The sequence below is a fragment of the Crocodylus siamensis genome, chromosome 10 (assembly GCF_052110815.1).
Source record: "Crocodylus siamensis isolate JL-2025a chromosome 10, ASM5211081v1, whole genome shotgun sequence".
Classification (NCBI taxonomy): domain Eukaryota; kingdom Metazoa; phylum Chordata; order Crocodylia; family Crocodylidae; genus Crocodylus; species Crocodylus siamensis.
The window spans coordinates 70,152,108-70,177,063 of NC_143404.1; the positions used below are offsets into that span (position 1 = coordinate 70,152,108).

Below are 24,956 nucleotides of genomic sequence, written 5' to 3' on the forward strand. Positions count from 1 at the left end.
GACCATCAACTCCCACCTCCGGTCAGCCAGTAGTGCCGGCCGTGGTAACCCGCTTCCACATTTATACAAACATTGGCTCCATTCTCCCCCAAGTGTTCCCTCTCAAAACTCACTTTTGCCATGACTTTTGCCACAACCATAGTTAGGCAGCTGGTGTGCTGAGATGGTAACTCACACCGCTCTATCATCGCTTCTCCATCTGCACCTCTCTTTACATTCAAATGGGGAGCTCTTTGGGGGCAAGGGCCACCTTTTTACAGTGCCCAGCACCATAGGATTTGCCCAGTCAGAAGCACTGCTGCAATACGCACCGAACAAACAAGGAGACAAACTATTCTCGTCAAAAGAGGACATCCTCCGGCGCTCTTGGACAGTTAAATAGACAACTCCCCTGCAGTGTGACAGAGAGATGCTATAAATTGCTATATAAGGTTGAAAAAAAACACATCCTTCTCCTGCTCCCTGATGTTCATGTCACTCATGTGTTCTTCAAGAGGAGAACACATGCTCCGCTCATATGGCGCCGGATCTATTTCTGTGTCATTCCCCAAAATATATCGATTAAAAAAGGAAGATCATTTTGCACAGGGAACAGCACCCGGCATGTCTATCTTGCACCTGGTTTGGCGAGTGTCAGCCCGGGATGCTGATCTTCCCCGAGCGGGGAAAGCCAAGGCAGAGAGAGCAGGGAAAATACCAGGCACGGGGTTTGAGAGTGGGGCACACGCAAGAGAAAGCAAAGCTATAGCTGCCCTGAGCTGTGACCGAGCAGCATTGGGCTCCCCTTTGGGCAAGCTCCTCATCCTCAAACACTTAAACACAGGCTTTAATTTACTTCTGCATTGAGTGCTACAGTGCAGGCATTCGTGGGTTTGCTCGCTGAATCAGGACCCTCCCAGTGAAAATATAGCCCACCTGGAGAGACAATTAAAGTGACTACCATATTTCACACCTATTCCACATAGCCCATTTTTGCAGCAATTTCTCTGCTGCCACTTACATCTGAGCACGTTTATAGGGAAGGAGGCGGATATCTTTGTGGGTGTCACAGGACAGGGCTGAGTAACCATACCGGAGACGGCAAGCGAGGATGGGAATCCTAAACCTACCTAGATGCTTTTTGTAGGGTCTGTAGGACAATGAAGGGGCAACAAGGGCCACCAGTTGTTTCTGACCCTTCATTGCTCTCCAGGGAAAAACTAGCTCTGCTGCCCTGGGATGTCTACCTGGGGCACTTGCTCGCTACCCTGGGGGCAGCCAACGACTACCTCGATGACCCATCTGTTTCTCTGCAGCACAATAGCTGGAACCTTATCCAAGCTCATGGATAATCCCCATTTGAAGAGATTTGAGCATGAACAAAAATGAAACAAGTCCTGGCTTTATCGTTCTCAAACAATCGCTCCCTTCTCCCACCAGGCGTAGAAAAACATAACCCAGGCCCTCCTTGCAATCTGTTCTGCCTTCCATTGCCCTTGGGGTGGGTGCGTGGGGGTGTGCGAGTGCGAGTGTGTGAGATGGGGGGAGCTATTTGTTTACACTGGTGTGTGCGCACTATGTGTGTGCATGCACACTATGCAACATGCTTGTTTACACACACGTATGTCGAGCGGAGAATAATGGGATGGCGCCACTTTCTTTTTGCACATTTGCCTCATTATTTCACTCTAATTTGGCTTTCCTGGTGCCTTCGCTATTCAATAAAAGCCAAATTCAAGCCGCGTCCCTTAATCTCCGAAACAGCAGCTCACTGCTGAGAAAATAATATAGATGTAACTTCCAGCATCATACACTTTCTTTTCCATTTATATGCAAATACCGACCTTTCACCCAAGCTGTCTCCAAGAAGTATTTCCTTAAAAATGCAAATAGCATGTTGCAGGCAGTTACTCTGGCTGAGTCTTTCTTATATTATTATTATTATTATTTCTTTTAACCTTACCAGCACTGTAAAAAACAACTGCTAAACTGCACCGCGGTAATAATTACTTTTCATACCAAATCGAAAGCCTCTGTGGAGCCAATGTGTCGAAACAGCAGCAGGAGAATTTGTTGCAGATGGATTTTTAGAAACAATTCAGGGCAACCGTGCTTTGCACATGTGTGGAGGGAGGCAACGCCGAGTGTTTGCATTTAAGGGGCAGAAATTGAGAGCTCAATGTAAAGCTCTACCTAGAGCTTCTGCTTTCTAAGCTGTATCATGCATCATGTTGGGATGATATTATCGGGTACCTAGCTGGCCCTTTTCATCTAACACCCTCTGGCTTCTTACTCAGACGAGGACGCTTGTTTTATCTGCTTAACAGAGGGGGAAACTGAGGCACAGAGAAAGGAAGCAGCTTGGGCACCTGGCAGAGCTCAGACTAGCTCTCTCCACTCATATTTATTACAGAAATCCTCATTTCAGTAATGTATATCACAAAACATGATATGTGGCCAAGAGATGTGGGAAAAGCATCACCGATGTGACCTGTGTTGCAATAGGGACCTGGGAGCCCACCCAGCTGGAGCTCCCCAGAGCTGCCTTCAAAGGTGCAGATGCTGGGGGTGGGGAGAAAAATCCCACGCAAGGATGAAAGTTACTCCTGGCGGGTTGTCCGCACGAGCGGAGGGAATCAGGTTGGAGCAAACACCTGCACGTGCATGTGCATGTGCATGTGCATGTGCATGTGCACACCACGTTGTGCCGATGCCTGGCATCAGGCTGTCTTGGCCCTTGACCAGGGCTTTTAGGTGCGGCAGTGATAAGGGTGGGGAGAGGAAGAGCAAGAGGAAAAAGAGAGAGTGGGAATCAGAGAAATGAAAGGCAGAAGACACGGAGAGAGGAGGCAGGGAAGGAGGAGTGGGTAGAAGGAAAAAGGGGGATAAGGGAAGAAGAGAGGGGTTGGTGGGGAGAGATGTGACAGCGAGGATCAGGGCAAAGACAGAGACAAACATCGGCCCAGCCACCCAGAGCCAGGCCGAGGGGCTGCTTCCAGCACCGGGAACACGGCTCCAACAAAGGAGGGCCGAGTCCTCTGAGCCAGGGTCCAAAGTGGGGTGGGAGGGGAGTGGGAAATTCAAGTCCGGAAAAGAAGAAGCCAGGAGAGTGAAATTACTTCCGGCATTCAAACCCTTCCCCGTGGGGTCTGTGTCTCTCAGGATTTCTGCACAGGGAGAACCTCCCCTCCCACCGCCAGCTCCTTTGACATAACCAGCATACTGGGCTGGGGGGGAGGCAGCACACATCGACTCACGGGGGGCCTTTTCTACCAGTTTTATATAGGGGCAGCTCCTCCGACTTCCCTGGAGCTAGTCCTGATTTGAATGCCTGTTTGCAAGCCAGTGTTAGGCTCTTGCCTTCCCTCTGAATGGGGCACGGAGCGTCCCCGCTGCCCTGTTCCCAAAGACAGCGCAGGGGAAAGGAGAGGGCCACACTCACAGCCACCACACGGATGGGTGTGCATGCACACACATTCAGCCACGAAATCCCTAGCACACGGGACCGGGAGTGTAAAGACAGACTGCGGCTTGTCGGCCCACTCCAGCATCCTCCTCTGGGATCTGCAAACCCTTGTCCATGCCCAGAGGCCGGTTATTTAAGAGCGGCTCTTTAGCTCTCTTTCCCTTTGAAATGCATGGCTTTGGAAAGAGAGGGCACTGCCAACTACCTGAGGCAGACTTTGAATTTGGGCGAGATTCTGCATTCCCACCCCAGATGAGGTGGGCAGAAGAGGTCTTAGGCCACTGCTGGGTCGTCCATGGACCCTGCGGTTGAACAGGCAGCCGTGGGCCTCTGCAGCATTATGTGCAGGACTCCCATGCCCATCACACCCTGCTAGCCTCAGCCCCATCCTCAGCGCACCCTTGGCCTACGGCTTGCAGTGGCATCTGCACGAGGCAAACATCCAGCTGCCTCCTGCAGGTCCTGCCTAGGCAAAAGCCTCCACATCTGGATCTGGAGAGGGGGCTCCCCTCCACCGCTCCAGCTGGGTTACCCAGGGCACAGGCCCAGTGGGGGATGAGGAACTGGCCCCTTCTCCATGCTGAAGAAGACTAGGAAAACATCTCCAGAAACTAGTGCTTTACTAGCAGAGAGAAATACATACCCCATATTAGGGACTTGTACAAAAAGTTACTCCTGTCCTGCAAAAAACAAAGCCAACCAACCTCCCCTCCCATCCCTGTTTCCCAGATTTGCAAACCCCTGATGACTTGGGGCAATTTAAGCCTTGATTTCCTAAAGCAAACGGGTTTTTAAGGAGAGGTTTTTAAGGGGAGGGAATTTTTAAGGGGTTTTTAAGGGAAGGGAGGGAACCCATTTCAAACTAAGGGACATGGCTTGTAAGCAAGTCTATCTTGGTGGACTTTAGGGGAACAACACCAGCCGATACCAGCTGAAAGCGGGGCACCTCATGCAGAAATAGGACCATATCTCAGCGACGCTTCACCGACTCCTAAACCTGACTTGTTTCCCCTGAGTTCAAACCCCAAATCTGGGGGCAGATTTCTCCCATTTCTGTCCCCCCCTCCCCCCCCCCAAAAAAAACTTTTTGCCAAGGACACGGGGGAATAAGCTTCACCCTTGCTCAAACCCGCCACATCCCGTAAGAATAAAATTTGCAATACGTGGCAGTTCAATCTGCTTTTGCAGCACGGGTTTCTGCTTGTTAGAGGCAGCTGCTGAAAGGATGAAGAAGAGGGGCTGGCTTTGAAGCAGGCTGCTAAACACCCAGCAAACAGACTGGCTGCTAGTGCCGGTGACGTAAAGTTAGATGACTAAGTGGTCTTCTTCCCAACTGCCGGCTTGTCTGTATGATATTAAGCCTTTTCTCTCCCTTGTCATATGAGAAGTGAAAACTTGACACAGAAGTGTGTGTCATGCGGAGTCAAATAGACAGGAGCAATAAGGCATAATAGGAGGTGAGATCATCATGGAATAATCACTCCCTTGGGGTAATGTGGAGCGTTATTCAGCACCCTATGACTCTCAGCCTCTCGAGCGGTAGATCATCCCTCAGCAACGGCCCCCACCAACGCGGTACGTCAGCGGAAGCACAGTTCGGGTTACGCACGCCCTCGTCCCCTGCCCCGGTACACACAAAGGAAGGAAACGTCTATCACGATTGCCTCCAGCCAGCGTTATAACGCCTGGACAGCCACGCACACGCTGCAAGCTGCGCTCCCAGCCATTAAACGAGGCCATTAAACCCTCGAACATGTGTACGGCGGGGGTAAAAACACCAGTCTGGAAGTGGGAGCCTCAGACAAAGGATACCAAGCTGCCAGTTGGCCTAGCGTCTCTGCCCACCCAAGCCATCGTGTGCCAAGCAGGACTTCTGCCGTGCTTGGCTGACTTAAATCAAAGGACAATCATCAACGACGTTCGTCGCATCGTCCTGGCGGTGCCGTTTTTAGCGCTCCCGGAGACCCCACTTAATTAAAACTAAATAGAAACGAGCGCTACCTTTATTGCTTTCATATTGAAATGGAGAGTCCGTGATGGCTCTTCCGACGCAGATAATAGGCTAAGAGCCGCGCGTTCACAGAAGGAGCCAGAGGCATTGTGCCTGCGCAGCGCTGAAGCGGACAGACTGCCTCCAGGGCGCTATGAGGCGCGCTACTAGAGACGGCTTTTATCCCTCCCTTAGCGTCAGAGGCAATAAGAGCTCAAAGAAGCGCATTAAGGGTTCGGATCCCAAGGTACTGGCAGAATCGGGCCCTTTGGAAGAGGCAGCACGAACTTTGGCTAGGGCAGGCCTCCATCCATCGGCTGGTTTATATCACCAAGTCCTCCTCCTGCCCACCTAGCCCTCTGCCTGTGCAGGATATCAAGCCCCAAGTGATCCTCCAGTCGCCCTGGCTGTAGGAACCAAAAATGGGGACGTGCTTCGCATCTCAGAAGCAGCCAGTAGTAGAAAAGTTGTTCACAGGCAGGAATCAGAAATGGGCTCAGCGAGCAGTAGCGGCCTTAGGGGAGGGCAAACCGGGTGGCTGCCTGGCACCCGACACTTTAGGGGGGCCTGCATTTATTTATTTTTTTGGGGGGGTGAAATTTTTGCAAGGAAGTGGCTCTATTTGCATTTCAAGACTCAACCATTTATCTAATTCCCCCAAAGAATATTAAAAAGATGCACGATACAGCTATGGTGGGTTCATTTTTACCTGAGTACATACCTCTAATGGCCCCCAAATGACGCTCTTGCCCAGGGCCCCAACAACCCTAAGGCCACCACTGCAGCAAGGGAAGTCAGTGTGTCTGGAGAGATGGGAGGAGGCAGGCAAAAAGGAGGTCCAAGGTGTTTCCATGCATCTTGGGCCCCTAAAATAACCGACTCAGAACCCTTGTACTCCCAAACACAAGGGCCATTGTCTCTAGCATTCATCTCCCTAACAAGGTACAAAAGGAACCAGGACCATTGTACATCCTAGAGAGGCTCCAGTCTGAAATATACTCAGTGTCTTCCAGGAGGTTATGGGGAACAGTTTCCATCTGGGAGTATACCGTCTGCTGGGACCATGCAACTCTGCATCCCTCCCCAACATGGGCTCTGAGTCTCCATTGCACCCAAACCTATATTATCATCCCGTCTGCAGGATGTGTTCTCAGCAGCTCCTAGAAGGCATCTCGGCGTGACTTCCCCGGGCTTGCACGCTCCTCTGCTGGGAAGGACATTGCCACAAACCCTGCAGGGAGCAGCTCTGCAATACTCCACCTTTGGGGAACATTTCCCCCTGACCCCACTAATTAGGGACTGGCCTGACCAATGCAGAGGTATACCTTGTCCATCCTGCCCCTTTTCCAGTCATTAACATCATGCCTGGATGTTCTTGCTCTCCATATGCATCCAGTTCTTTTTCTGATCTCTTGCTCAGGAAGTGAGGGATGAAGGATAGAGGCTAACACCGTTTGGCCATCCCATTAGCAATCTAATTTCCTGCCAGCCAAAAAAACCCCTCCATCCTTCACAACAGCATGAAGTTGAAATTTTCTAGGGGGATGGGTGGGAAGAGATGGCAACTCCCAGTTGTGGTCTGATGAGATACTCGAGGCAAAGTTGACTGTTTAGATTGTCATTTTTTTCCCCCTACATGAACCATGCCGCTTTCAGGCACTTCTTAACAAAGCGGCTGTTTCTACAGGGCTACTAATCCTCGCCTGTCACTTATGTTATTGGAGGGAGCATTTCTCTGGGCAAAAGCAGCTGACTAATTAAATCAGAACATTGGGCCAACAAACAAGCCTTTAACTCTGCTTGCCGGAAGCTAGCGAGAGACACGGCTTCCAAATCGTGGAAGTCAGCTGCATGCATCAGCAGTAAAAGTTAGGAACCTAGAATCGATGCGATCCACTAGACAGCAGACGCTCTTGCTCGCTCTCATAGTCGGGCATGCTGGCGATGGTCTGGCAGATCAGAAGGGAGTGCTAGGAAGGGGTGGGAGAGATCCAGCACAGAAAAAAAACAACGGTGAGCTGCAAGGTTAGGCCCAGGCAAGAGCTGATGACATGCCATCGCGAGAGCTGAGGCTGGGCAGTCTGGGATGTCCCACCCACCACCCATGACTTATTTTGTGTCTTCCAAAGTGCTTTTTAACTATTTGGGGGTTTTTTGCCGCTTCCCCACAAGACACAACACCGTTTCCCTGTTCAGTTCCACTATTTAAGCCAACATTTTTCTTTTTTTTATTCATTGCATTATTCCTAGCCAGGCCCCAATATGCCTGTCTGCTATCTACACTGTTAACACTGCCCCGCTCTTACTCACTGTTTACCATCAGTGGCCAGGTGACTTTACTCATCATTTAAACTCTCAATCCCCTAATAATTTCCCTTGATCTTTTGTAAGTTCCTAATCATCTTTCAATATGTTCCTTTCTTGTCTTTGCGTTTTCCAGGCTACAGCATCCTTAGACTAGACTTCTGGCTATTGCAGAACTGCTCCATGCAGGCTTTGGGGCAATGTCCTTCCCAGCAGAGGAGAGCGCAAGCCTGGGGAAGTCATGCTGAGATGCCTTCCAGGAACTGCTGAAAACACGACTGCAGACAGGATGACAATATAGGTTTGGGTGCATTGAGGAGTCAGAGCCCGTGTTGGGGAGGGATGCAGAGTTGCATGATCCCAGCAGGAGCTGTGGGAGGCAATATGCTCCCAAAAGCAAAGTGTTTCCCATAACCTCCTGGAAGACATCAAGTGTTGTTCAGACTGGAGCCTCTCTGGGATAGACAACGGCCCTGGTTTCTTTCTGATCTTGCTTATTGGGCTTCTCTTTCAAGGAAAAAATAAAAGAAAGGTACCAACAGAGGGAACATTGGGCCTGTAACATTGTGGTTGAGGCATGTCTACATCCAAGCATGCCAATAGGATATATAAACAGTGGGGGCAATTCTCCAGTAAGCAGATAGCTTCCCAACAGGCTCCAAAGCCTCTCCCCACCCAGCAGCTAACTGGAGCCCACTACCTCCTGGCTACCTTTGCCCAGCAGAAACATAGGAAGAAGAGCATCTGTCCCAGCTATGCAGCTGGTCTGATGGTCTGAACTGAAACCTCAGATCCAAACAACTATGAATACTAGCTGGGGAAGTATATCCATGCTCTGCGGTGCGAGTCCATCTCTAGAATAAGTGACCGTGAGTCAGCCGGGCATCAAATAGGTAATCGCAGGTTATATGGAGGACCCCCTGTTTGAAATGCAAGTGCCTGAACAGGAAAGAAATGTTCTGCTTTGATGCTTAGGGTATCTGAACACTTGAGCATCTATATAAAACAGGAACTTTTGCTTACTTGGAAACTGGGTCCACAATACAGGGTTTACCAAAACCTTTCCTTCTCTCCTAGCACAGCTCCCCTTCCTCAAGTTTGAGAAAAACAAAATCACAAGCACCCGAATGACAGCAAATTCAGATCCTAACTCACTTCAGGCAGTTGTGTTGCATGATCTTACCCACACCACATAGGCATTTATGTGCAAGAGTATTTAGCAAGCCTGGCCTAGAAATCCTGGGGACAAGCAGATAGAGCAGCTATTCAATCTGAAATTGTTGTTTTTGAGGGATTTTTTAAAATCATCAAAAGCACACGAAGGGCTGCCTGCAGATTAAGCCAGTGATACCTTGGGTTTTAAACAGCATATATATGAAAGCTCCCCCAGAGACATCTCATGTACCTTATAATAACATTCAGCATGGGAGCTTCCTAATGTAGAGTTTGAATTCATTCTTGTGAACACACCTGACTTCTGCGCTGGCAGAGAGTCCTTGTTTACTCGAGTGCTCTGCCGTCAGAGAGAGACCCTTGCCTTTCTCATTTCTTGCTCTCAACTGGGCTCTGAGCTCTGGCACGTTTGATCCAAGCCGCAGGAATAACGAGCCCTCCTCCGAAAAGACAAATGCTCTGGGCAGGGGTCTCGCCCGCTTCCGCTTCCAAACGGTTTTGGGCAGGTGGACGAAACAAGAAACCCAAATCCCACTGCAGTTATATTTAATTGGACAACAGGCAGCTTATGCAGCAGTTTCGGAAGCGTATTGTCTTACAGCATATTGGATATTTGTATCTTAACAGCTCGACATTGATTTCTTTTATGTAAAAGAAAAGGGAAGGGGGGCGCGAGGGGGAGAGAATTGCATGCCCTAAAGTTGTGTCTGTTCCAAGGAGATGCCTGTACCACTTGGACTAATGTTTAGAGTAATCAAAGGCGTAAACTCATGTATTATGTATAGCAACCAGAGTTTTCAGTCTTCTGCAAAAAAGGAATCTCCAATGTTTGGTATTTTGTTAGCATGCTGGCACCATATGGCTCTCCCCTGCTGATATTCTTTCACACCAGAACTTTATGTTCAGATGCTTTAGTTAATATTTTACCCAGCAAGCATAAACAAGATGCAAAGATTGCCGTCGACAGCAACCTTCTTCATAAACTCTATGCCCGTGTTAATAATGAAGGATTCTTTCAGCCAGTCGTTTGCTGAACACATGTCGGTTTTCTCCTTGGGGGCTACGCTGCGTTATCATCAAACAAGACACAGGTAATAAACCCCCGGAGGACTTTTTTGGCCGGACAAAAGCAACGCTGGGTTCGTTTGTATGCGCGCCGTTAGGGCCAGAGCTCTTTTATCTCAAGTTAGGACCTGAGTTAGTTGCTCTGAGCTGGTACAAAAGTCAATATGGAGCATCTCCCAGGATCAATCTTCCCCCTTGAAAACTCATTGGGATTGTGCCCTTTTACAGGCAGCGCCCATTATCAATAGTGACAGGTGATAATTAAATGAGCCTAGAAGTGAAGCACCGAGGACGGCCACCGCTACGGCACGTCTCGTGCTGGCTAGCCCGTGTCTTTCCCTTGCACGCTAGTCTGCGTATACCGCTATGATCAGAGCCACGGGGAAGCGCCTTCCCCAAACCGCAGACTCTTGCTTTCGACAGGCAATAGTCTTTACAAACCATCCACCTTGGAAGCAAGGCCAGCATGCAACTTCAGTGCAGGTGGACAACTGAGGCTGCTAAGGGGTGACTAAGGATTTGGGTTCTCCCATCTTGAACCAACGAAAGGATCCTGGTTTTCACAGGTATTTCAGGCTCCCGCCCACAGCCACCAGCACTCGCTTTTGACAACTGCGACTGCCATCGAGAAGTCTGCTTTTCCTGTAATACTTCCGGACACAAATCTAATTGTCTTAAAACAAGGAGGCCCTGACAGATGTCTTGCAGCCTCCACTCTTATGAGAATATCGTAAGAATGGAAAATCAGGTCACAAATGTTTAATACTTTGTTTAAAAAAAAAAAGTCTTCAGCTTCTTTAAAGAGTTCTACTAATCCCAAACATGACAGATGTACAAGGCAGTTTTGCTTAGGGCAGATTAAAATTCTCACTCTGATTTGCTCTTTCATTTTGTCTGATTAAAATAACATTGCATTTTTTTTAATGTGCCAGCTTCAAAATTAAAGGGGGGAAAAAAAAAGAAAAGACAAGAAAAAGAAGAATAAAAAATGACCAGGCAAGGCCAATCTGATCACAATAAAAGCAAACTTACTGTTGTTAACATAAAAAAGGCAAGACAAAAGAAAATGAGGGTTAGAGATCATATACAGGTTAGCACTAAAGCTTTTTTGTCAGAGATAAAAAGGGATCGTTTCAAAACTCTATTTTTCCATTTGAAAGTGTTTATTAATCTATTCTCTCTGAAGCAAAAAAGTTCAATGAAAGACAAAGATCAAAGGTATTTTAATTCAGGTGAAAAATTATAGTTTTCGGGTTTTTTGTGCGTGTTTTGTTTTTTTTTTCAAAAAAAAAAGATAAAGAGGAGCGTTGCAGAGATGTGTCACTTCATTATTTCGTTTTAAAATTCTGTCAGTTCTTGAAACAGCCGAACCCAAGAGATAAGGTGCTCTCAGCCCCTCCACTTAGCAACACAAAAGTGGCTGGATGGTCAGCTGGGCTGGCGGCTATCTTTCTCAGACTACCCTGGACCTTGCTTCAAGACCTGCGCTATCTGGCCTCTCGACTTCAAGTTTCCCTTTGCTGCTATTTTCCCTCGCAGGTGTAGCACAAACAGCTTTAAGCTAGATACAACAGCATGGGGTGGAATTACTATTTTAATAGGAGAAGATGGGGACTGGGTGGGAAGGGCATATTTAGGGTCATGCCTGGCCCATGCTCTCATCTCCAAATGTGCACAAGTCATTTGTAAAGGACCTAAATCCTGGGTGCACTTGCTTTCAAGCCCTCTGGGTCTCACCAGTGACTGGTCCTGAATCTCCTTTATGTTACCAAGCGCCAACCTTGTGCCCGATGCCCTTCTGAAGCAGCGGGACCCCAGCCCAGTTGCCTTGGGCCCTGAGACTGCCCGCAGTCCTGGCAGCAGACAACAGCAGCCCCTGCCAAGCGACCAGAGTGCGCACACGTCTACGTGGTTTTGGCAACCCAGAGCAGCCCCGCCAGGGTGCAGTGCACCCCCTGGAAAGGCGCGGGGGGGCGGGGGTTGGCAGGAGCCTCACACCACTCAGCGGAAGTGGTTTCAGTCCAATGGCAGAAAGTGCTGGCACCACAGCAGAGGGGTGCGTGTGTGCGCGCGTGCATGTGTGCGTGTGTGTGGAGGTGCTCAGGACCTGCCCACAGCCCTCCAGGACCTCAGGCTGCAGGCCGGGCCTCTGACAGCCCCCCCCCCCACCCGTGCCCATCTTGCGGGGGTTTCTAACCTTTCAACAGGAGCCCAAGCTTTTAGCCAAGGAGTTTCCCTTCCCCACAGACACTTCACTCATAAAATAAAGGGGGGGGGGGGGCTTGCAGAACAGACACTCCCCCTCCAACCCCTACCCCAGCAGCAAAGTCCTGGGCCCACCAAGTTAAATAGCCAGAAACTCCCACTGACTTTAAAAGGAACCAAAACATCACACCTAGAGTTCCCAGCTGTCACCTCTCTGCCTCTGGGGTCTCAGCCAAGCCTAGACTCTCCCCTGCCTCAGTTTCCCCATCTGTGAAATGGCAGCAATTCCTACCTCACACGGGCATGGCAGGGTCTCCTTGTCTTGCTGTGAAGAGCAGACGCCCTTAAAAAGATCTATTTAGCCCCGTGGCTTTTAAACCCCCCAGCCTGTGACCACCCACCGAGACTCCATGCCAGGGACCGTGTTTCCATGGGAGCAGGTTTCAAACTCAAGGCATCGTCTGGCCAAGGTGACAAGCGGAGAGGTTTACATGCACTTGAAATATTGGTCCATAAAGTTGTCCCCTCAGGAAAGACCGGGGCCCAACCTTGCAGCAGCTTGTCACTCTGCACTGCCTGATACTTAGAGAGGAACAGCTGGGTTTTAAACCCAGCTTTGCCCTCCGCTCCAAGCACTGAACCTCTGTGCCTCAGTTTCCTCGTGGCAGCACTGACTGCTGAAATCCTTGGGCAAAATCATTCATTGCTCATGTTAGTGTGTTGAATTTAGTCACAGCCTGATGAGGCTTTGAATGAGCAAGAGATAAACAGCTGACTAGGCCAGTGGATTTTTTTAGTCTCAAGGCACCCCACATTAGACTCAAGGCACCCCTTGGAAAACACCAGCTCTTGGCTTTAATTCTCGGAGCGTGGGCAAGCCGACAACAACCCCAAACCATAAAAACAGAGCTATTCTGCTGTTGCAGTGAACCCAGCCCTCAGAACAGGGCAGGAGGTTTTTCTAACCCTGTGGGTTCCTAAAGGAAATCTCTGGGTTTAACATTTCAGCAGACCTAATGGGGTTAACGTTGTATGGCACCCCTGAAAAAAATCTCAAGGCACCCCAGGGTGCTGCAGTGCCCTGGTCAAAAATCAAAGGTTCAGAGGGAGTGCACCAAGAATGAAAACCCTGAGTGGAGCACACTGGACAGTGCCCACAAGGCCTTGAATGGAGGCCAGAGAGTCCGTGGACACTGCCCGGTAAAACTGCTCGGAGATGTGAAGGGACCAGGGACAGGAAAATGGCCCTGCAAGTCCCCCCAGCCAGTGCCTCCTCCCTGGTCAGCGTGGCTAGGGCCAGGGGGAGGTTGGCCAGGAGGTCCCAGGACTTGATGGGGCCGTGGATGGGGAGCATGGAAACAAAAAGGTGCGGGAGCCTCAACAGGAGGAGGTGGGGATAGGGCTGCAGCCTGGCAGATGTGTGCCAGGGTTTCCGCCTGCTCAATCAAGGGCAGGTGTTGGGGGCATGCATGAAGCATGCCAGGGGCATGCCCATGGTGATGGCTCCGTGGAAGAGCCACCAGCTGAGATTCCCCGGTGGGATGAGCGTGGAGCACAGACTTGCCCACTGGGTATCCTTGTCCTTGCAGAGGATGTCCCACCTGAACATGAGGATGGGATGGAGGAGGGCGTGGACCGCAAGCCTCTACAACTGGCAGCAAGGGGCTGTCTGGAAGCGGACTGACTTGGTATCCCCCCACCTGCCTAGACAGTGCAGGGGGGAGGCCAGAGAGCTGTGGGATACCGGGAGGTGGAGCCTGAGGTCCAGTGCAGGACAGGGCAGTGTGTAGCAGGGCGGCCTTGGCCTCCTGGAGCAGGCCACATGGGCAGCTCCATGCACCAGGCCAGCACGGAGGGATCTGCCGCCCCTGGCTTGGCACAGCCCTTCAGTGTCTGCTCTCTGCCCCGGTGCCACACAGGAGACTGGACCTAGGGCTTGACCCGGTCCATGGCAGCTCTTAGGAGTGCCTCTCTCTTGCCCTCCACCCTCCCCACCTCTAGCAACCAGCCGTCCCCCATGGCTTCAAACCAAGCCAGCCCAGCCCAGCCCAGCCCAGCGTGGGATCGGATCGCAGCACCTCCTCCCACCGTACAAGAAGAGGGGAAGGGGGGGTGGGTTGCACATGCATCCAAAGCCCTGATCTTGCAATGCTGGGGAAGGGGAGTGGGGACTTGCTCCCTCACCCCCCCAAACGAGCCTCAGGGGAGTGGGGCCTGGACCTCAGGAGGTGGCGGGGGCAGAGCTGTGCCACCCCAGACGGCAGCACATGCACGTGCCAGTGGGGCATCCAGGAGCAGCCTCCGGGGAGATCCAATGCCCCCAGGGGCATGGGCGATGCCTGGAGGCATCTGCAAGGAGCATCCTAGCACGCAGAGCCTGGAGTCTGGCAGGACTCCCAGCCCCCGGGCCCCAGGGCAGGCATCTGCTCCACGCCCGCCTCCGAGGCCGGGGTCCTGCCCTCCCCGGCCCTCCCCTCCCCGGCCAGCCCCAGCCAGCCCTCCCCCCTTGCAGCCCCGCGCTCTTCAGGACCTTGCGCAGCTCCCGGCCCAGCCTGGCCCAGCCCGACGGGCACAAGTGCAGGGCATGGCCCCTTGCAAGGGCCCAAGAGCCCTGATCCTCACCACCACTCCCCCCACTGGATCCTCATGACCCCCCGGATCCTCACCCCCTAGCCCCCGCAGGCTCTGGTTTTGGGCAGCCCAGGAGGAGTGGGCTGAGGATGCCCCAAGCCGTTTACACAGGAGCGGACTGCCCAGGCCCCCGGAGACCTGCTGGGGCTCTAAAATGCCCTGATTTGGCACCTTCCCCGAAAGGCAAAGGGGGCTTAATCCTCCCTCCTCATACAAACCCCCCCTCGGGAAGGAGGGGCGGCCGCGCACTACAGCCCAGTCCTGGCTCCCTCCGGGACCCCTATGAAGTTAAAAGGGGACAAGCATCTCCCACCCCACGCCTGTCCCTAGCAAGGTAAAGAGGCTTCCCACGTGTGCACGGATAAAAGCAAGCCCCCAGCTGGCTCCTAGCAGAGCCAAGGCAAAGACATCCCCCCATCCCAGCTGTGCATGGATACAAGCAGCCTCCTAGCAGAGCTGAGGCAAAGACCCCCATCCCAGCTGGGCTTGCCCGGTTGCAACTCCAGGGGAAGCCCACCCTGGCCCCTTGGCCTCTGACCGCAGCCGTCCAGCAAAGCCACAGGAGCCAGCGGGCAGGGGGCACCGCAGCTGCCTCCATCCCTGGAGCCGGGCAACTTCGGGTGGGAGCTGGTCCAGGGCCCAGGCGCAGAGAGGTGCCCTCCCCGGGACAGATCCGGAGGAGGAGAGGACTTCAGGGCCGACCAGGGAACAATAACCCCAGCGTACAAAGAGAAGCAGAGGCGGCATCTTGGCTTCTGGTTTCTATGACAGCCGCGGAGACAAACCAACTCCAAACTCCAGTTTCTCTCTTTCTCTCCCCCTCCAAAGCCCAGCTTTTGTCTGCCATTAATTAAAGTGGCCATATGGAAAAAGCTGATAATAACAGCAGAGGAGCTGGAGAGTGAGCCAGTTGAGGGATAGCAAGGAGTTTGCCCGACTCGGCTTTCCGGATCAGAACAAGAGGCAGAGAGGGGGCAACAACAGGCAGGGGAGGGGGCTGGTTGGGACTGCCCTCTGGCCCCAGGAGGGTGCCCAGGCGCCTCCATGCTCGGGGAGGCTTGGAAATGGCTGTCCTGCGAAACCCAGCTAAGTCGGAGGGACAAGTCCGGGCGAGCCAGCAACAAGGGGGCAGGGGGGACCATTTCCAAAGCCCCTGTGGTGCCTGGAGGACGGCAAGGGAAATAGCCTGATGACTCACAGCACAAAGGCCTCCTGCCATCAGGATCCACTCGGCTCTGGGGTTATTCCCGGCGTATTGGGAGTTGCTTTTTTGTCTGTACAACTCACCCCAGCCCCCTGGACGTGCAGCCAGGGAAGAGGTCCCTGCTGCTCTCCTCCCGGATGGATGCATAGACAGGTAGATAGACAGCTAGACAGACAGACAGACAGACAGACAGACAGACAGAGAGATAGGAAAGAGGGATGGACAGACAGACAATCTGGACTCCAACAGAAACAGACCAGAGCTGGGGCAGAGGAGCTGGACTCACTTGCTGTACAAACAGTTCTCAACTTTTCCACCCCCTCTTTGGAAATGGTTAAAGGGATTATCGACCTCAAGCCTCTTTCTACCTCCCAAGCTAGCTAAAAATAAAACATTTTCAAGTCTGCAAGCCAAACGCACCGGGTTTTAATTCTTTCAGCCCTGAACACTTACTTGGTATTAAAGTGCGTGCTATTTTAAAACACTCCTCCCCCTCCCCCCCCCCCCCCCTTAGGAAAGAAAAGAAAAGCATCTCGACTTAGTTGCACTGAAAATTTAAAAGCTCTTCAATCATTAAAGAGCAGGAAACTGCAAACCGCTGAAGTCCTGGCCTGTAGCTTTTTACATGATACCAACAAGCAAAACTGCCTCCTCCCCAAACATCCCCACAGCAGCAATTGCAAAGACCCCCCCCCGGGATTATTATTATTATTATTATTATTTTAAAGGAAAGCAAGCAGGACGGGCAGGGCGCATCACTGCAGCCCCTTCCCCTACCTCGGAGCGAAGTTGCAACGCCAGATATCCCAGGGAAAAATGAACTCTGAATCCCGGCTTCCCCCCGGGCTCTTTAAGCCGCTTCTTCTGCTACAGACACCCCAGGTTTGCTCCTGGTCCACATCCACCGATCTCCAGATCCACAAGCATCGCATCAGCTCTTCCTCCTCCAGAAATATTCAGAAAGTTTCCCCGCTGAATAGGATGCCGGGGTGTTGTCCCCCCCCCACTTTCTTGTTCAACCTCTGCTCAGCCAGAAGCATAACAACATGTCCACTAGCATCTCGGAGAGAGAGGCGGCAGGATGAACCTAGTCTTCATCGCCCCCATCTCATCCCCTCCGGGTCTCCAGGGCGATGCGAGAGCCCCCACCTCCCTGCCTCCACGAACAAGCCGAGCCCGCATCTGCTTGCACGCACCGAGAGCCCTTTGCACGGTATCAATCCAAGGTGAAAGGGAAGAAAAAAACACTGGGGGGGGGGAACCACCCAGCTTGATCTGCCTTTGTCAGGCAAAGAACATAATATTGACTTACCTTTCCCCACAGCTATTGTCTGCCCCTTTTCAACATGACATCACGGAAAGCAATCATGAAATTTCCATGGGGAGGGGGCAGAGAAGAGTTGTTGGAGGGCGGCCCACTTCCCCGCACCGGGAACGTGCGTGCGCGATGGTTTGTTGCTTTCAATTAAATCGCGGATACTCCTTCGTGTGCGAACTCTTAAGCCTGCTAAAGGCAATGTCTCATTTACTTAATGACCGCTCTCATTAATGGAAATGGCACAGAGGGGGGCTTAGCGAGCCTTCCCTTTGTACAGGCGCTACCCATGAACCCTTGAGGTTGCAATATATCTGTTTACTCTCGGAGGTGAAATAAATTTACAGTATAGCATCCAAAAAAAAAAAAAAGATGGAAGTGCTGACTTAGAGAGTGTGGAGAGATGTGGGACTGTGCTGCCCCCTTTGCCCACCCCGCTGCCCCCCGTGGGAGCGGGCGCGCGGCGCCCGGGTTTGCCCCGGCTGAGCCGTAATTAACTGCGCAGCAAACTGGGGACTCCGCGCCCGCAAAGGACACAAAAGGGGCTGCAAATGTTACAACTGCCATCCGACCCCCCCGCTCCCTACGCCCTCCTTCTCCCCCCCGTGCATTGCCTCCGTGTGGTACAGTCCAATAATTTCTAATAGCAACAACCAGGGAATGACAGATGCCCTAGGTTAGCATAGCTACAGCGAAAGTACTTTACAATATTTATGGGTGGTTACGAAGATGACCCATCATCATAAAGCACGGGCTGGGGAATTTATCGCCGAGGTGAGCCGGGAAGGATGGCATATTAGCCGATCTGCATATGCAAAGGCCAGTGCTGAAAGGGTGCATAAATATGTATTTTTCCTTTAAAGAAAAAGAAAATACCACCGCCCCCCCACCACCCCAACCCCTCCTCCCAGAGGAGACTAAGGAGCGGTGCCCACCCGTCTCACCGAGGTCTCTGCCATGGAAATGGCAAGCAGGATGAGTCCATTAACAGGAATTAAAGACATCCCGTGAACTAGTTAAGTGAAGCAGAAGTCCAGGTTCTTCCTCCAGGAAAGAGGCAGCCCAAGAGCCTGCAAGCTCGCAGCCCTCTGGCACCCCGGGGGGGGGGGAGGTGCCATGAAGCTGATGCGGGCAGGGGTCCTCCTAACCTCACCCCAGCCCCAAGAAGCAGAGCATGGGGGGGGGGGGGCAGCACCCCTCGGCCGGGGCAGGCTGCAGCCCTCGCAAGAGGGTGCATTGCAACCTGGGGGCGTGGGGGTGGGCGGGGGGCACCCAGCCCGGGCAGGAGCCTGCTGCCCATGGCAAGCACCCCTGGGAGGCCGGTCAAGTGCCTGGGAAAGCGCGTCCTTCCCCCTCCCACGGCGAGGACAAACTCGCCTTCCTCTGCAGCTGTGGCCCGACCCCTGCCCTAAACCCACCCCGCCCCGACTCAACCACCTGCCCCCCACAGCAACCCCACCCCCCAGCTCAGTGCCCTCTCCCAGAGCGGGAGCGTCACAGCCTGGCTGCACATTCAGCATGAACTGAGAGCAGTTTGCAACACCCCCCCCCCCAACCTCCAAACAAAAGCTCCGGGGGGGGGGGAATAAAGTCAGACCATTTTGGAAATTCTCGCAATGCCCATTTCCACGGCTTCACGCTTGGTTACTGCCTCTTGCGAGATTCCCAAAGCCATTAACATAAAAGGACGTATTCAGCTGAGAGTACTCCTGAAAAGCCATTTTCTCTCTCCTTTGGACATGCTGAGAGGACAGGGATATTTTACATCCGAAACCTTTGGCATTCAGAAATTCTATTAAACTCTTATCTGCAGGCAGCAGGCCCAGTGCTGCGCCGCATCTCCATTGTTCTGCATTCAAGATAGGATCGGAGGGAGGGACCAGGCGGGATAAGCTGCATGCTGGCAACAATACTGGATGGTGCTCCTGACTGCTCTTTAATTCCGATATGCAATGCGAAAACTTGGGAAACAAAGGCACGGGAGACGGGGAAGGGAGGCAGCGTTGGCTTGCCTGCGGTCCCTGCTGCGGGAGAGGGGGCCTGGGAGATTCTCCGCCTCGCTAGACAGTCTACATTAGACTAATTAGTATATTGATTATCGGCGGGGCTATGCAAACCCACGCCTAGCAGGACCTATCCCGGCATCCCAAATGGCCGCTCCAATAATATTTCCGCCATTATACAAAACTTGATACGAAGATTTGATTTTGGTCCTCTCTTCCCAGAGGTCTGAACACGAACCAGCCGGGGTGAATTGAGAGAGGCAATATATGGCAGAGCTAGAAGTTGTCCCTTTAAGAAGAGTTGATTTTCTTCCCCTGTTTCCAAACACGAACCAACCGGGGCAAACGCAGGGGGCAGGGCATTGTAGGGCAGGAAGTCGTAGCATCGCTAGGAAGCATCATTATACCAAGTGTGATTTTCTTCCTCTTTCCTAACTTCTAAACAAGAACCAACCGGGGTAAACTTAGAGAGGTGGGACACTGTAAAAGTTGTAGCAGCACTAGAAAGTTGAAAGAGAGGGGGAGGGGGGAGACATGGTGGAAGTGTCGCTAGTAATTAATTAATTCAAGGGGCTGGTTGTAGCCGGGGTGATCCAAGGACATGGGCAGACAAGGTTCTTTGGGTGAATGTGATCTCTTTGATTTCAACAAATAGTTGGGGTGGGGGGAAAGTGTTATTTGCTTGTGCCTGAAAGCTTGCAAGGAACTTTTCCCCAACTATTTCGTTGGCCCAGTCAAAGAGACTGACCGAAAGACCCTTGTCTGCCACGAGCCATTCACGAGCAGACATTGTTGGACCTTATCATCCCCCTTCCAGTCTCGTATGGAAAACAGCTTGAAAGAAGGGGGGGGGGATGGCTCCAGTTAAACAAGTTGGGAACGCTGCCCCCGGGGCCTGGCGGCGGGGACGGAGGGATCAGCACCAGGCACGCGGACAGCTCCGCCCGCCGCGCAGCTGAACTCCCCCGACAGCGCCTCAAATTCGGATCCCGGCTAAGCAAAGCCTTGACCTACCTGCCTTCTGGCTCCTTTTAGGGGCTAAATGCCAGATCTCTGCGCTACTTACAGCACAGCACGTTAATAGTTAAAAATACGTCTGAAAAAAATGGTTAAAAACACACACACACAAAGCAAAAAGCATCTTTTTCCTGCTCAATTTAAGTGCCCCCTTTTCGTAGGGGGAGAATCGGCACGTGCACCAGGTCTCAACATAGCTTCCCTTTCTCCAAGGTGGTGGAGGAAAATGAGAATTATTTGGAAGGCTTCAGTGTTTAAGGGTTGCAAATCAACACAGACACTTTAAACGTCATTGATTTTGTGTATCCTATAAAAATATGGGGGGGGGCATAGGGCTCTAAAATGGATTCTCGTGTTTTGATTTTAAAAATATTGCAGGGGAATTTTTTTTTTGTATAAATACATTAAAATGTATGTATGTGTGTATACCTATGCACACACACACACTCAGTTATGTGCATACCTATATGCATATTGTGGGTGTGCATGTAAATCTGTGTGTACATATACATACATACACACATTTACATACACATCCATGATATCATATAGATACATATAACTGTGTGCACGTATGCATACATATCCCAAGTATGTGTGTATAGATGTGTGTGTATATCTATATAGGGGGGGGGGTGTACATACACACACACACATATCTATATAGGTATACATATATATGTGTGTGTGTGTGTACACACACACACATATCTATATAGGTATACATATATATATAGGTATATAGGTACATATATGTATATATAAGTATATAGGTATATACGCATATGCATATAGATATCTATATATAGATATATATGTGCATATAGATAGATATATCTATATAGACACACACAGATACACAAACTCACACACATCTATCTATATATAGATATACAGAGAGTGTGCATGTTACAAACTTACGATAGGTTATAGATATATGCATATCATAAGCTTTAAATATAGTTTTAAATGGTTGCTGTTCCAGAGGATTTCAAGTCCAGCTACAATTGCTAAATGTAAGCGCTGATATTAATATCTATAGCTATATGTATAGATGGAGCAATAGCTATATCTCTAGATAAATACATCTATAGATGAATAAAAGCTAGCTTTGCTGCATGTCATTCACCTTCTCCCAGCTCTTTCCAAGTCATTCAGGCCCCCAAGTTTATGCATTTGTAATTGCCATCAACTTCTACGGTTACCAGCTGGGGGTGAAAGATTTTTTTTTTTTTCCTTGTTTCCTTCTGAAAGCTTCTATGCAGATGGGCCGGCTGCCTTAATGCCTCAGACTACAATTAGTGCTGTTGTATGGAGAATAGAAATGGCCAGCATTAATATTGTATATGGAACAGCTGAAAGGGCCGGGGACTGGCCTGCCCACTACCGGCCCTGGCAGATGGAAGCACACACACACACAGTCACACTCACACTCACACACACACACACACACACACACACACCACTTTTAATAACCCTTCCGGAGCTCTCAGATTTATGCACTTCTCCCCCAGGAGCAAACCCCTTTGTCTGGAAGAAATTTACAGTTGGAAAAGTGCTCCCCCAAGACAGCAGCTCGCTTTGCACCCTCGTGCAAACCTGCCTTGCCCACAGCGCCCGAGCCCAACCCGCCCAGGCGCTCGCAGGCTTTGTGTCCTCCGCAGCCAACTTTCCAAGCACCTTGCCTGCGAGGGCTGAGAGACCTCGGGACAAGAGCTCGCCTGAGAAACCCATGGGAGAGAAAGCAAGCAGCCTCCTCTCCCCATTCACCCCCAGCCCCTGCCAGGCGCGGAGAGGCTGCTCCCAACAACAAAGCATTCCTCCGAGCCCGAGTCCAGCAACTACAGTCAAAGAGGCACATGCACATTTTTAAACTACTCCTGGAGAGGAAGCAGGACCAGGTCCTGGCAGCTGATGGCAAGCGCTGCCAGCAGCTCTCAGGCACACAAGCGAGCAAACTAGCAAGCAAGAAAGCCACTGGCTCAGTGCACATCCTACACCCCTTCCCTCCCCCTCTTCACTCTCTTTGAAAGCTGCGAAGTCTTGAGCATCACATGCAGGCAAGACAGGAGGACACCAGGACTTGATTTTTTTTTTTTTAATTTTTTGCAGTATGTTTGGTGCTCCAATTCCCTTTTGGGACTGCACCCATGCCAAGGGCGGATGCTCAATGCCTGCCTGGAGCTCCAAGCATGGTTGGTTGGTTTTAGTGCCTTGAATTTGATCCGGAGTAAAAAAAAAGGGGGGGTGGGGAGCACCTGAAGGAAGGAAAACTACAGGGTTAGAGAGATCTAGTCTTTAGGGATGGGAAGGGGGGAGATCACACAAGCCACGAAAAGAGTGGAGAGAGACTTTTACGAACCAAGGAAAGTGCCACACAGCTTCATTCTCGCAGGCGATTTGCTTCACTGCTTGCCCTTCAAAACAAAACAAAACAAAAAAAACCCCAAAAAGCCAAAAATAAAGCACCCCACCAAGAGCTCAAGTCAGAAGTGACTTCATCCCAGGGAAAAGTTAGAGTCCAGAGCAAAAACTTATGTGCCCAAGAGGCTCCCCGAGCCGGGCAGGGCAGCCAATGGGAGCTCGCCGAGCTGCTAATTGCAAATCAATGCTGGCCAATCCGGGGAGGGAGCTGGGGGGGAAGCAGCTCACAACTGCTATTGAGGCTGGAGACAATGGGAAGTTGCCTCCCAGGGTTGAGCCTATGCCTGGCAGAGGCTGCTGCTGCTCTGGGAGCTCCCCTGGAGCTGAAGGCTGCAGCCTGAGCGGGGTCCGAGCTGGAAGCCCAGGCCAGCGGGGAAAGCAGAAGCTGGTGGAGAGCTTGCACAGCCCAGCCAGGTGTAGAAGTGGCAAGGTTGCTTGTTTGGGGAGTGATGAAGTGTGCGCATGTGGAGGCAGAGCGAGCGGGGGAGCTCTCATCTGGAGTCCCTTGCTTTGGTCGCGGTGGTCCTGCCGGCAGTCAGGGCTCAGAATCAGTGCACAGGCCGGTCTGACCTGTATAGAGTTGGGGGGAAGTCTCCATTCACCTCTCCTCTGCTGCCTGCTTTGTTGCTGGAAATGGGAGGGGGGAAGTGGCTCTCAAAAGCTGATCCCCATGCTGAGAAATGGAAATACAGTGGCCCTTTTCCCCCCAGAAGTACCTACTCTGGAGACCTTAAAGAAACCACCGGGTACTTATCTTGCTGGGGTGATCTGACCCCTGCGGACTTGCAGCCCCTGGACCCAAGGGTCTTGCGAGGTCCCATGCAGCCCTAATGTCGATGAAATCTGTAATATCGCAAGCCACTCACTCAGCAGACTACAGTCTGTGCCGGGTGATGGGCCAGCCCTGCATTCCCATCAGCAGCAAAACTCACTTCAGGCTTTGTTAAAGCGCAGGGCTGAGGCAGGGGGGTGGTGAGTTGGGAAGGGGGAAGTGCACCATGGATACTTCCAAGCCCTGCATGTCACAGGACAGATGGCAACACTACACTGAACTGATCCCAGCTGGGGGAAAACTGGCGAACGGCCAGTGAGGAGCACTCTGGCCGGCCTCGCAGATGGAGGTGGGGGGGGGCTGAGTTGCCGCGACCTCCACAGAAGAAAAGAGGGAGGTGTTTAATATGCACGGCAGCAGTGAACTTTATGGCCCAGTTGGCTTTTCGGGGCAAGGCCAGGGGACCCGTTGCACAGAGCGTGGCATCGCAGGGAGGTGGGGAACGGGCCACTTTTCCCCCTTCTGCGCGTGATGGGTTTGTCTCGCGGTGGCCCCGCCACCCCGGGAGAGCGGTTTGCAAAAGTGGGGAGAGGCGATTGCGTTACACAAAGCCTGATTGTAAGCCGGCAAATGCTGTAGGCTGACCCCCGCGAGCGAATGCACCAAGATGCAGAAGCAGAGTGACAGCCCGGGCCCACCCAAGCCCCTCTCTTCGCATCCTGGGTAATTTGGGAAATGGAAGCCTGCACTTTGAGGGACAGGTGGCAACAGTAATAAGGCGCATGGACAAAGCTGATATTAGCTGAAGGGGAATTTAAAGCAATTGAGCCCAGCAGGGCACGCCTCTGGGTTGTTTTCTTTTTTTGATGGGGAGCGGTAGGGAGGAGCAAATGCAGGTCAGGAAAGAATGAAGAACAAGAGACTAATTCCCTCTTTGGCCCAGGATCTAAAGCCAAATTCTGTTGAAAGCATCTCAACTTCTGATTTCTTTGAAGGGGGTGAGATGGGGACGGGGGTGCAAACAGTTTTGTTGACTTTCACAGACTCAAAAAAAAAAGTGTATTGTGTCTTCCTTGCATCTTGCGTGATCCTCCCTTTGCCTCAGCGGGGCTGAGAGAGACACACACACAGCTACTTGAACTGGAAAATAAAGATTTGGGTGGAAAAATCTAGGGTCTGGGTTTGTAACTAGGGGGCCCGACCCCCTGCAACCTGTGCTCACCTTGTATAGCAAGTAATTCCAGCAGCAGCTCCATTCATTTTCAAGAGGTACCGGCACAGTTGCGTGGGGCTGGGGGTTAATAACTGCGGCAGAATTAGGCCCCAAATAGCTGCCTTAGTTGGACGAATGTGATTCATACACCTATTCGACGAACTGAAAACTACTTGCTTTCATGCTGCAGAATAT

At 51.6% G+C, this 24,956-nt stretch overlaps 1 protein-coding gene across 5 annotated transcripts in view; it reads right to left on the reverse strand.

Annotated features, from left to right (window-relative positions):
- MYT1 (myelin transcription factor 1) overlaps positions 1-22,844 on the reverse strand; it is a 95,739-nt gene extending 72,895 nt beyond the window's left edge. For 4 of the 5 annotated variants that reach the window (XM_090065015.1, XM_090065018.1, XM_090065014.1 and 1 more), the window contains exon 1: positions 22,715-22,844. In XM_090065015.1, coding sequence (XP_089921141.1) covers positions 22,715-22,739 — 25 coding nt within the window. In that variant the 5' untranslated portion in view covers positions 22,740-22,844. Of the gene's footprint in view, positions 1-17,329; positions 17,442-22,714 lie in introns of those variants that run through there. The other variant, XM_090065017.1, reaches the window with a different exon arrangement.
- Between the last annotated feature and the right edge of the window lie 2,112 nt (positions 22,845-24,956).